We start from the raw sequence: 13,275 nt of genomic DNA, 5'->3' as shown, positions 1-13,275 counted from the left end.
ACATAAATTTTTTTTATTTACCAAAAAGATCTCGAAGTATGATAAAAAAATTAAATTAATAAAGTATAATTTTTTATTTTATATTTTTTTTATTTGTTTATATTTTTAGCATGAAAAAAATCCTAATTCTTTAATTGTGGAGTCTGACTCTAAAAATGCTTTGTGCTCGATTATTCTGAAGATTATGAGGGCATGGAAATGGTAGGAGAAGTTTAACAAGTTTGATAAGATTTTGTCTCAACTCAACCAGGTTCAGTTTGTTTTTGTTTCAAGAGATGACAATCATTTTGCAGATTTTTAACTAAGAAAGGTGTTTCTGCTTCAAGTCAATTCTTAGCTTGGATTTAACTTCATTGTTTTTTTTTTTTTTTTTTGGATTTTCTCTCTTTGTACTATCCGCAGTTCTAGCATTTTTATTACTCTTCTCTTGTCTTAAAAGATGTTTTTAATGTGGTTCTTCTGCTCCGTTTGTTTTGGGTTTTCTTGTCAATTTTGAGTTTGGATTCGGGTGTATAGGGTAAGCATGTTGACTGGGGAGTAGTTACTCCGTTTTGGTAAGTCTTGTCCTATTACTACCTTTAATAAAATTTTAATATTCTAATTGCTGATAAAAAAAATTTTTGTAATTTTTTAGATTAATAATATATATAGTCAAATTATTATTAATTTAGTAAAAAAAATAAATAAATACTTCTCAATTATTTTTAATTATACATGTCTTAAATATCATATTTCTACGTGTATAAACATGTCACCTAATATAATTTGATATTCAAAGGGCATTTAAAATTTTATTTTTATTATTAAATTTTTTAAAAAAATACAAAATCCAAATGAAAACAAATTTTTGCACTGTCGGAAAGGAGGTTCTCATTTTGAGACTACAAAATAATTATACAAATTTTGCAATGAAGCTTTATTCCACCAATATGCCATACCTTCCTCAAGTTCTTAACTTATAAGTTTGACATTTTTTTTAATCTTAAATCCTTAATTTTCTAGTATGCAAATTATGATATGTTGAGACAGTTCAACCGATAGACTGTATAGTCTTTAATATTCTACCTTGGCAGCAGCTGAGTTGTACTCATCTCATTTACCGAGGATGATCCAACTGCCTTTTACTGTTTCTCGCTTTCTCTGTTTCTTTTTCCTTATGAAAACTATAATCCCCACCATTAGCATTCCTATGAGTATAGCAGAGCTGACAATGATACCAATCAGCTCCTTTTTGTACTGATCTGAAATATAAAAAGTTATTTTCAGTGGGTATATTCATGAGATAATATGGCAATAACCTAACTGACTAATTCCTTTTCTTGAAACAGATAAATTTTTTGGTAGAAAAGAAAGATTTGGACCAATGAGCCCAGACTCGATTTTACTGTATTCAGTGCTGTGAGTTTCGAGTTTGAATCCTCCCTAGAGCCAAATTGAAAGAATTAGGGGAAAAAAAAAGAGTTTTTTTTTATACCTGATCGTTTTGAAGAGGACATTCTTATATAAATATCTTGACCACCTTCAGTGTAATATCTCATATCAATCAGTTCACCAAACCATAGCACGCAGCCACTGCCTTCTCCAATGATGTTTGAATTTGCATATGCAGTGCAAGAACAGTTTTTTGAACACATTTCAGTGTTAGAATATCAGACTGCACAAAAGAAAAACCAGCAGAAATTTTGAGAACAACACACCAGAATAGAGGAAGAAGTTTTCTTTCTTTTATTATTCTCCACTTCACTAAAATACACAGCAATATATATATAAGAATTAGCAGTAATCTGTTACAACAGATTTGTTCCATATCTGCACTAACAGCAATTACTCCTACGAAATAGGCACTAACTATTGACCAAGCAATAATAAGAAAAAATAAATAAAAAAAATTTTAAAACAAGTTTAACTACTACAATCACCCCCTTAAACTTGTTTAACACCAATTCTATCTCTCAGCTCATTGAACCTCTGCCGTGCTAACGGCTTTGTTAACAAATCAGCAACCTGTACTTCAGTCTTTATATATTCAAGCTGTATATCTCCATGTTGAACACAATCACGAATAAAATGAAATCTTGTGTCAATATGCTTACTCCTATCATGAAAAACAGGATTATTGGCTAGTGATATAGCTGATTTGTTGTCTACCTTCAACACTGGTTTGATTTTATCATCACCTCTCAATTCTGCAATTATCTTTGTGAGCCATATCCCTTGACAAGCTCCACCTGTTGCTGCTATGTACTCGGCTTCACAAGAAGATAACGCAACAATTCTCTGCTTGTGTGAGATCCATGTGATTGGACTTTCTCCAAAGAAAAAAATAATCCCTGAAGTACTCTTCCTGTCATCCGTATCTCTTGCAAGGTCACTATCACTAAAGCCTACAAGTTCTTCTTTTTCTTGATTCTTTTTGTAGACAATTCCCATTCCAATAGTGCCTATCACATACCTCAGTATCTGTTTCACAGCATTCATGTGTCACCGTTGGTGTGTCCATGTATCGGCTGACAACACCAACGGAGTCTGCAAGATCAGGACGTGTGTTTACCAAGTACCTCAAGCTGCCAATAATTCTTCTGTATTCAGTGGCATCAACAAATGGTTCACCATCTTGTTTTTTTAGCTTACATTTCGGCTCCATTGGAACACGGCTGCTGTTGCAATTTAGCATCCCTGTTTTTTCAAGAATCTTGCTCGCATAAACTGCTTGACAAAAGGATATACAATCTGGAGTTTGTTTTACCTCAATCCCAAGATAATAACTCAGCAGCCCCAAGTCACTCATCTCGAACATCCTCATCATCTCTTGTTGAAAACTTTCAATATGTTTTCCATTTGAGCCGGTGAGAATTAAGTCGTCGACATAAACTCCCACAACAGTAATGTCATCCTCTTCCTTTTTCATATAAAGAGCATGCTCAAAAGGACACCTATGAAAACCAAATGACTTTAAGCTATGATCTAACTTGGTGTTCCAGGCCCTAGGTGCCTGTTTTAAGCCGTATAATGCCTTGTGTAACCGCAGCACTTTTTGTGGATTTATTTTGTCGACAAAACCATCTGGTTGACTCACATACACCTCTTCTTCTAACTCTCCGTTTAAGAACGCAGTCTTCACATCCAGGTGGTGATCTCTCCACTGTTTTTGAGCTGCATAAGCAAGAATAGTTCTAACAGTTTCTATTCTTGCTACAGGAGCAAAAACTTCCTTATAATCAACACCATATTTCTGCACATAGCCCTTCGCTACCAAACGGGCTTTGTGTTTGACAATCTTGCTGTTTGGATCCTTCTTCAATTTGAAGACCCATTTGAGTCCCACTGCTCTTTGATTCTTCGGCAAATCAGAGAGTTCCCAGGTTCCATTCTTTTGAATTGAATCAATTTCAGACTCCATCGCACGTCTCCAGTTTTTGTCACCAACTGCTTCTTCGTATCGTGTTGGTTCCTCCATTGATAAGAAACACAACCCGACTTCTTCATCTACTTCTCTGGTCTCATTGTAAATTTCTTGCAATGATCGAAATTTCCGTGGCGGAGTTGAACTTGAATCTGAACCTGTACCTGTAGTGTTCGAAGAAGATGACTGAATTAGAGGGTAATTAATTTCTGAATTTGGTATACCTGAAGAAGAGGATGGCATAGATGGAGTGCAAAACGCATCCACTGCTTCGGGTATACCAGCACCCCCAAATTCTTTTACTTGTACTATAAATGTTTTAGTACAATCAGACTCCTCTTTTTGTTTGTTGTTCTGCCATGGCCAGCTTGCTCCTTCTTCGAAAACTACATCTCTGCTGATAAGAACTTTCCCCTTTCTAGGATCAAACACCCTGTACGCCTTTGAACCTTCTTCGTAACCTAGCAATATTCCCTTTAAGCTCCTGTCTTCAAGCTTCGTTTGATGAGATGACATGACCATGATATGAAGAAGGCATCCAAATACACGCAGATGTTGTATATTTAGTATCTTATCATACCAAGCTTGGTAGGGTGTCATTCCTTCAACACTCTTGGTTGGGCACTTGTTTAATAAAAACACAGAGGTTCTTACCGCCTCACCCCACAAAATTGCTGGCACATTTTTGCTTTTCATAATGCTTTGTGTCATCTCCATAACGGTTTGATTTCTCCTTTCTACGACTCCGTTCTGCTGTGGGGAATATGGCGCTGTCAATTGCCTTTTGATCCCTTCTTCATCACAAAATTTTTTGAATTCGGTTGAGAGAAACTCTCCCCTCGATCTGTTCTGAAACACTTCAGTTTCTTTTCTGTTTCAATTTCAGCTGTCTTCTTAAATTTCTTAAACGCTTCGAAAGCCTCATGTTTGCCTTTCAACAAGAAAACCCACATGTATCGTGAATAATCGTCAACTAGAAGCAAAAAGAATTTGTTACCTCCTAGAGTTGTTGGCGTAATTGGGCCGCAGAGATCTCCATACACCAATTCAAGTTTTTCTTTTGCTCAATACATCGCAGCATGTGGAAAGACTTTCCGATGTTGTTTCCCCATAGTACAACCATCACAGATTTGATTTGGGAGCGAGATGTCTGGTAAACCTTGTACCATTTTTTCTTTGGATAGCTTCTTCAATGCCTGGAAATTTAAGTGACCATATCTCGCGTGCCATAGCCAACTCGACTCAGTTATGCTTGTCATCAAGCATACTTTTTCGGCAATCTGTAGATCTGCAATAAACAATCTGTTTTGTTGTCTTCTAACCTTGATTATGAGTCTATTTGAGTTATCATAGACCCTCAAGGCTCCACATTCAATGATTATTCGACCTGCACTTTCATCAATTTGGCCAAGGCTAATAATATTTGGCCGGTGTCGAATCTGCCAAAATTAACATTCTCACTACCAATTTAAAGAACTTGAAGAAAATGGTGAGTAAGGTCGAAATCCACAGAGATTAGAGATTAAAAATATTAATTTTAAAACCAGAAAATAAAAATGAATTATGAATGAGAGGATTGGAAAAATTATTGAATCTAGTAAAAATAGTAATTTAAAAATGGGAAATTCAATTGGAGAAATATTTCGAGCCAAGGTCAATCTTGTACTAGTTCTTCGTGTTGATCACTGAATTCAAATTGACTCATGAACATAATCAATAAATTGGTTATGGTTACCAAAAATGCTTTAAACAACCTAGTCTTTCCGTAGTAACAGAATAAGCAAGACAACGCGCTTTGATTAATCCCTTACCAAATACTAATTTTGACACGCGCCTAAAATTAAAATATATTGGTAGCATTAAGAATAAGAAATACCCAATTCAATCTAATAAAAAACATGTGTAGTCTATTCAAGAAGATTGTTTATCCCTTTAATATAACTTGAAAATCTGGCCCTAAACAAGCTATATTAATTGCTACAAATTGTTAACTCAATCAAACAATTACGGATTTGATTGTATTAACTAGCACCTGTCACTCTAAATTAATCAAATAATTGGCCATTTACTTAATTAAATAGAACAACAATATCCATCTAAACCATTAATTGCAAGAGATAAACAAATATTGAAGAGTTAAATGAGTAAAAGAAGAACAATTCTCACAACACTTCGGTAGAACTAGCACTTGATGAAACCTTAAGCTGGAATTGAAAGAATTCAGCCACGTATGGCCATTTCCAAGCTTACAAACTAAAAAAAAGAATTATTAACTCAAAACTCCGATATCCCAACTAATAGCCCATCTCTCCCTTTTATAGAAGAGAAGAGAAGACTATTTCAAAGGAAACTGAAAAAATATATTTACAATCAAATCAAATCCAACAAAATAAAATCCCATGATCCTCTCTATTCTTTAAAACCTTTGAATAAATCTTCCAAAAAGAATCCAGAAGCTCCTCATTCTCTGACTTAGTATTTTATCCCAAAAAGGCAAATAAATAGAGTCAACTAATACCTGCATCTATTTAATCACATAGACCAACAAACCCATCAAAAATACCAAATTATATGACTAAAATAGTCACATTTTCATAGGTTATTCAGCACAAATAATAAACCCATCAAATTCCCCCACACTTAATATTTGCTTGTCCTCAAGGAAAAACTCAATCTACACAAAAGGAAATTCACCCAACTCTTCACAACTCTTATAAGAACATCTTTAGAAAAGCAACCTTAATTACAAAAGTAAAGCTGAGTTGAATATTCAAATCTGAAATCTATGGAGAATAAAGAATTGAATTTACATTCTTTCAAACATAATAGACTAGGCTTGAACTTTGTAATTTTAAACATGCAATTTAAATTCCATATCAATTAAAACATTGCTTAAAGAATTATTTGTTAAACAGCTTGGTCACAGAAAATCATTGCAATCACACACAAAACAAATAATGCTGAACTTTTTTTTTTGATTTAGTAACCTTAAATTCAAAAGTAAACACACACATACTCATCTCCATACCCAAGCTGTTTATACAATAATTGGAAAAACAATGGATGTGAATTATGATCAAGCAATTCAGAAATTTAACCATGATTCATTCAAGCCTCATATATTATGTCAAAAAGAATAACTAAATTCAATAATTTATTCTAAATGGACAAGAGATAATAGCTACCAAATTAACTTTACTTAAGTAATTAAGAGGGCTTTTCTATTGAATTCAAAGGGCTGTTCTAAGTTAAGATAAAATTCCCTAATCATCAGAATTTCAGCTACCCAAAATCAATATCAAATTCAAGCAAATATTAGAACAAATTACTCACATTTTAACAAGACCCAACAAAATTGCTGCTGATTATTACAATACCCAGCAAAATTTAACCAAAACAATTAGCAATTGAACCCAAATTTCATATTAATGATTTTTCTAGCTCAAAATTCCCTCCCCCACACTTAAATTACATTGTCCCAATGTAATACCCAACACAAATCCAAGCAAATAAAAACATAAATTGAAATTTATGTCCAAGAAAACTTACCTGAACTGCTGGACTTATGATCTAAAACCAAAACAGGGGACGCATCTATTGGGTACAAAACCTTCGAACACTGCTACTAGAAGAAGAGGGAATGGCTCCGAAGCTACTGATTGGGCTCTATTTTTGCTGGCGTTGGGCGATCTGAACAGAGACTAAACGATCTCTGCTTCGCGTGGAGGAGAGAGTTTGGGAATGTCGGCTGAACTAAATTCACTTCTCCTTTTCTTTTCTTTTGTTCTCACCTTACTCACGTGCTGTATATATGAGTCAAAAAAAAAAAAAATAGGAGAACATAATATAATAAGAAAAAGCCCACACTTGACGCTGATAAGGCCTATTAAAATTTCATATTCCATTAAACTCTCCCAAGGAAAGATCACGGCTTCTGCATCCAAAAACAATCAAATTGGATCATTTTATTAAAGAAGATGACTAAAAATAAATAAATAAATAAAATTAAAATAAAACAAAAAGAAACTTTATTATTTTTTTATTCATCTACTCTTTTATTTTCAAACTTCCTACTTTCAAACCTGAACTTTAGGAATTTCCAATGATATTTCCTCTATTGCTGATCGAAATCCCTCATAGAATGGTTTCAATCGGTGCCCATTAACCTTGAAAATTTTATTAGTCTCTAAACTCTAAATTTCCACTGCACCGTGAGGAAAAATATTGATAACCACAAAAGGTCCAATCCATCTTGACCTTAACTTTCCTGGAAACAATTTCAGTCTTGAATGATAGAGTAAAACTTTCTGGCCAATTAAAAATTGCTTTCTTGAAATTGAATTATCATGAAAGGCCTTAGTTTTCTCCTTGTAAATCCGAGAACTCTCATAAGCATCATTTCTAATCTCTTCCAGCTCTTGTAATTGCAACTTCCTATGTTCTCCAACAGCATCCACGTCCATATTGCACTTCTTTACAGCCCAATAAGCTCGATGTTCTAATTCCACTGGTAAATGGCATGGTTTCCCAAAAACCATTCGGTAAGGAGACATTCCTATAGGTGTTTTATAGGCTGTGCGATATGCCCACAGAGCATCATCTAAATGCAAACTCCAATCCTTTCGATTTGGACTCACTGTTTTCTCCAGAATTGACTTAATTTCCCTATTCGATACTTCCGCTTGCCCGCTTGTCTAAGGATGGTAGGCAGTAGAAGTTCGATGAGTAACCCCATATTTCTTGAAGAGAACTTCCATTGTCTTATTACAAAAATGTGTCCCTCGATCGCTAATGATAGCTCTTGGAGTTCCAAACCTGGCAAAAATATTAGACTTCACAAAATCCACAACAGTTTTAGCATTATCATTTCGACAAGCCTTAGCTTCTACCCACTTAGAAACATAATCAACAGCAAGCAATATGTAAGTGTAACCAAAAGAAGCAGGAAAAGGACCCATGAAGTCTATACCCCATACATAAAAAATTTCACAAATCAAAATAGGATTAAGGGGCATTTGATCTCTATGTCCTAAATTTCCAATTCTTTGACAATTAGCACAAGCTTTACAAAAAATATATGAATCATGGAATAATGTTGGCCAATAAAATCCACATTGAAGAACCTTACGAGCTGTTCTCTTATGTCCAAAATGACCACCACAAGCATAAGAATGACAAAATGTAAGAATGGACTCAACCTCATCATTAGTGACACACCTTCTAATTATTTGATCTGAACAATATTTCCACAAAGAAGGGTCATCCCAAGCATAGTATTTGGCATCTCTTTTAATTTTATCTTTTTCATGCTTAGTTAAATCATCAGGCAATGATCTAGTAACTAAGTAATTGACAATGTCAGCAAACCAAGGAGTACTATTACTTAAAGAGAAAAGATACTCATCTGGAAATACATCATTTAAAGGTAGAGTTTCCTCTGTCAAAGGTACCCGGCTAAGATGGTCTGCCACCAAATTTTCAGACGCCCTCTTATCTCTAATTTCTACATCAAATTCTTGCAGTAACAAGATCCATCTTATTAGCTTAGGTTTAGCTTCTTTCTTCTTCAACAAATACCGCAGAGCTGCCTGATCAGAAAACACAATAACCTTAGTGCAAAGCAAATAAGAACGAAATTTTTCTAAAGCAAATACAATAGCTAACAGTTCTTTTTCTGTTGTGGAGTAGTTGCTTTGAGCACTATCAAGTGTTCTTAAGGCATAATAAATAACATGAGGTTCCTTGCCAATTCTCTGCCCAAGAACAGCCCCTACAGCATGATTACTAGCGTCACACATTATCTCAAATGGAAAATTCCAGTTTGGAGCTTGAACAATAGGGGCTGTGATCAACTTCTCTTTCAATATGTCAAATGCTTGCTTATAGGCTTCATCAAACTGAAAATCAACATCCTTTTGCAAGAGTTTACATAAAGGTTGAGCAATATTTGAGAAGTCCTTGATAAATCGTCGATAAAAGCCTGTATGTCCAAGAAAAGAGCGAACTTCCCGTGCACTTACGGGGTAAGGTAAAGATTTTAAAACATCAACTTTTGCCTTATCTACCTCTATACCCCTAGAAGAAACAATATGACCCAAAATAAGCCCTTGATCAACCATAAAATGACATTTTTCATAATTAAGAACAAGGTTAGATTCTAAGCATCTTCCCAAAACTTTTTCAAGATTTATTAAACATTCATCAAAAGAATTTCCATAAACAGTAAAATCGTCCATAAAAACTTCTATAATGTTCTCTACAAAATCAGAAAAGATACTTACCATACACCGTTGAAACGTTGCCGGGGCATTGCAAAGCCCAAACGGCATTCGTCGGTAAGCAAAAGTTCCAAATGGACATGTGAATGTTGTCTTTTCTTGATCTTCGGGTGCAACTGGAATTTGATAAAATCCTGAATATCCATCTACACAACAATAATGAGTTCTACCCGCTAACCTTTCAAGCATCTGGTCAATAAATGGCAGCGAAAAGTGGTCTTTCCTCGTTACTGCATTTAGTTTCCTGTAATCTACACAAACATGCCATCCATTTTGAACTCGAGTAGGAACTAACTCACCATCGGGATTTTCTACCACAGTAATGCCCATTTTCTTAGGTACAACATGAACGAGGCTTACCCACTTGCTATCCGAAATTGGATAAATCACACCAGAATCCAAAAGCTTTACGATTTCTTTCTTGACAACCTCCATCATAGGTGGGTTAAGACGCCTCTGTGCTTCTCTCCTTGGCCTGCTATCTTCTTCAAGCAAAATTTTATGCATGCATATGGATGGACTTATGCCTTTAATGTCAGCAATAGTCCACCCTATAGCATTCTTATACTTCATAAGGACCTGAATTAACTTCTCCTCCTCCTCCTTCTTGAGTTTATTTGAAATAATCACTGGAAGGGTTTCTTCTTCACCCAAAAACACATACTTCAATTGTTGAGGCAGCGGCTTAAGCTCCAATTTTGGTGGCTGCAAAACAGAAGGCAAAAGAGCATTGTGACATTTAGGTAAATTAATTATAGGTCCATCACTTACCTTAGGGTCTTGTGCTTTTAATGCAAGCACCACTCCATGTAATTCTTCTTCAATCACAAACTTTTCTTCAAGCTTTCCAAGGCTCTCTGAATTTAAGTCATTGCAAAGCACAACCTTAAGCTTATCTTCTTCATTCAAATGAAGCACTTTTTCAGTCAATGGTTCAATAACATCTATTCCACAAACAGAAGAAACATCATTGGGAAATTTCATGGCATCATAAACATTAAATTTAATCACCTCACCATCAAATTCCATAGTTAATGTCCCCTCATACACATTTATCTTAGTTCTAGCGGTACTAAGAAAGGGTCTTCCAAGCAGTAAATTACAGGAATTAGAAGATTTATCATCCTCCATATCAATAACATAAAAATCTGCTGGAAATATTAAGTTATTCACCTGAACTAACACATCTTCCAACACTCCCTTAGGGTAAACTATAGATCTATCGGCAAGAACAATAAGTATCCCAGTTTCTTTTAAAGGGCCGGCATTTAGTTGCAAATAAATAGAATAAGGCATTACATTTATTGATGCTCCTAAATCACACATAGCCCTATCAATCCCGAAATTACCAATTTGACAAGGTATGGCAAACATACCTTTGTCTTTGCATTTTTGGGGTAATTTTCTTTGAAGCACAGCAGAAACATTTTCTCCCACATCAATATACCCAGATAATTTCTTTTTATTAGTGCACAACTCTTTAAGAAACTTTGCGTACCAGGGTATTTTCTTGATAGCATCGAGTAGTGGAATATTGATTTCCACTTTCCGAAATATGTCAATAATTTCTTTCTCTTCTTCTTCCCTTTTAGACTTGGCAAATCTTTGAGGAAAAGGGGGCTGAATCTTCAGAATTTCAGACTTCTCCAACTCTGCACCATCGGTTGGCTTGACCTTCTCTACTTCTTCCTCTGGTACCAAGTCACGTACACAATTTTTTGCTACTGGAATTTCCAGCTCCTTGCCACTCCTCAAAGTAATTGCATTTGCATTCTGTTTCAGATTCAAAATAGTTTGAGAAGGTAACTTACCTTGAGACTCTAACTTACCCAATGAAGTGGCTAATTGGCTAACTTGGTTCTCCAAATTTTGGATGCTAGTTCGTGTCTCTTGCTGAAATTGCATAGTGTTAGTAGCAAGTGATTTAACAATGTCTTTAAGAGACATACCTGAACTAGAAGACCCATGATCAGGTGCTGGCTGCCTATTCTGAAATTTTGGAAAATTTGACGGCTTTGTTCCGTAGCTCAAATTTGGATGGTCTGGCCAGCCCGGATTATAGGTGTTTGAATACGGATCATATTTCCGTTGAGGACCTGAAAAATTTCCCATTGCATTGGCTTGTTCTTGACTTTCATCTTGCAAAGTTGGACACATGTTTGTAGGATGTCCAGTATAGGCGCAAATTCCACAAGCTTTAACTTGCTGCCCTTTTCCTACAACTAAATTCCGAACCAAAGATGTTAAATCATTAATTTTATTTTCAAGAGAAGAAACACTTACCTCATTAATATTTCTCGAAGGTTCATGGCGAGACCCGAATTGTTGAGAATTTGCAGCCATCGTAGAAATCAATTCCCTTGCGGCTTGGGGAGTTTTATTATCGATTGCTCCACCACTTGCTGCATCTATCATTTGCCTCTCCATAGGTAATAAACCTTCATAAAAATACTGTATTAAGGCTTGATCAGAAAATCCATGTTGCGGACAGCTTGCGCACATTTTCTTAAATCTCTCCCAATACTCATGTAGAGTTTCATTATTCTTTTGTCGACTACCACAAATATCTCTTCTAATGCTGGCAGCCCTTGAAGCAAGAAAGAATTTATCTAAGAAAGTTCTTACCATTTCTGTCCATGACGTAATAGATCTGGATGGCAAATAAAATAACCACTCTTTGGCAGAATTGGCTAAAGAGAAAGGAAAAGCTCTTAATTTTATTTGTTCCTCAGAAATTCCATGGGGTTTCATGGTAGAGCTTACAACATGAAATTCCTTTAAATGTTTGTGAGGATCTTCATCCAACAAACCTCTAAAAGTGGGCAATAATTGGATCAAACCTGATTTAAGCTCAAATGCAGCCTCCAAGGCTGGGTATGTGATGCAAAGAGGAGTTTGATTAATTGGAGGTGTTGCCAACTCCCTTAATGTTCTCTGATCAGCCATCTCTTCTTCCGGTTCAAACTCACCTGAACTTTCAGAAAGTTCAAGAACAATAGTCTCTTCTGGGTGTGAAGTAGTTGTAGGAACTTCAGGATCAATTGTTTGCTCTAGAGTTACTGTAGCAGTTGTAGACAATTGTTTCTTCTGCTTTGCCTCTTTTCTCAATCGTCTAGCAGTTTTCTCGATTTCAAAATCGTATTGGAGATCACCTGTACTATCTGATCTGGTCATAAAATAAAAAAAAAAACAATATAATTAATTAACTCTAGTCCCCGGCAACGGCGCCAAAATTTGGCCGTGTCGAATCCGCCAAAATTAATATTCTCACTACCAATTTAAAGAACTTGAAGAAAATGGTGAGTAAGGTCGAAATCCACAGAGACTAGAGATTAAAAATATTATTTTTAAAACCAGAAAATAAAAATGAATTATGAATGAGAGGATTGGAAAAATTATTGAATCTAGTAAAAATAGTAATTTAAAAATGGGAAATTCAATTGGAGAAATATTTCGAGCCAAGGTCACTGAATTATATTGGAGAAATCTTGTACTAGTTCTTCGTGTTGATCACTGAATTCAAATTGACTCATGAATATAATCAATAAATTGGTTATGGTTACCAAAAATGCTTTAAACAACCTAGTCTTTCCG

General features: G+C 35.2%; 2 protein-coding genes and 1 non-coding gene across 3 annotated transcripts; 1 reads left to right on the top strand and 2 right to left on the bottom strand.

The window, feature by feature from the left end:
* Window positions 1-1,702: 1,702 nt before the first annotated feature.
* On the bottom strand, window positions 1,703-12,855 carry LOC149494879 (uncharacterized). Its single transcript, XM_089724449.1, has 2 exons — window positions 6,953-12,855; window positions 1,703-5,927 (listed from the first exon to the last, which is right to left on the bottom strand). The coding sequence occupies exon 1, from the start codon at window positions 12,853-12,855 to the stop codon at window positions 8,098-8,100; it is 4,758 nt and encodes a 1,585-aa protein (XP_089580575.1). The 3' UTR covers window positions 1,703-5,927; window positions 6,953-8,097.
* Window positions 7,597-7,956, bottom strand: LOC149494881 (uncharacterized). Its single transcript, XM_089724450.1, has one exon. The coding sequence runs from the start codon at window positions 7,954-7,956 to the stop codon at window positions 7,597-7,599; it is 360 nt and encodes a 119-aa protein (XP_089580576.1).
* LOC149494880 (small nucleolar RNA R71) lies at window positions 12,155-12,261 on the top strand. Its single transcript, XR_016321917.1, has one exon. It is a non-coding gene; the product is annotated as a small nucleolar RNA R71 (small nucleolar RNA).
* Window positions 12,856-13,275: the final 420 nt, after the last annotated feature.

Source organism: Jatropha curcas, chromosome 7 (assembly GCF_041381405.1).
Source record: "Jatropha curcas cultivar XTBG-Jc1 chromosome 7, XTBG_Jcur_1.0, whole genome shotgun sequence".
In the NCBI taxonomy this organism is placed as follows: domain Eukaryota; kingdom Viridiplantae; phylum Streptophyta; class Magnoliopsida; order Malpighiales; family Euphorbiaceae; genus Jatropha; species Jatropha curcas.
The sequence above is the reverse complement of the archived record's forward strand: the minus strand, read 5'-3'. Positions and strand labels throughout refer to the sequence as shown.

Excerpts from the sequence above, each read along its gene's own strand:
- LOC149494879 (XM_089724449.1), bottom strand. The coding sequence starts at position 12,855 with ATGACCAGATCAGATAGTACAGGTGATCTCCAATACGATTTTGAAATC.
- LOC149494881 (XM_089724450.1), bottom strand. The coding sequence starts at position 7,956 with ATGTCTCCTTACCGAATGGTTTTTGGGAAACCATGCCATTTACCAGTG.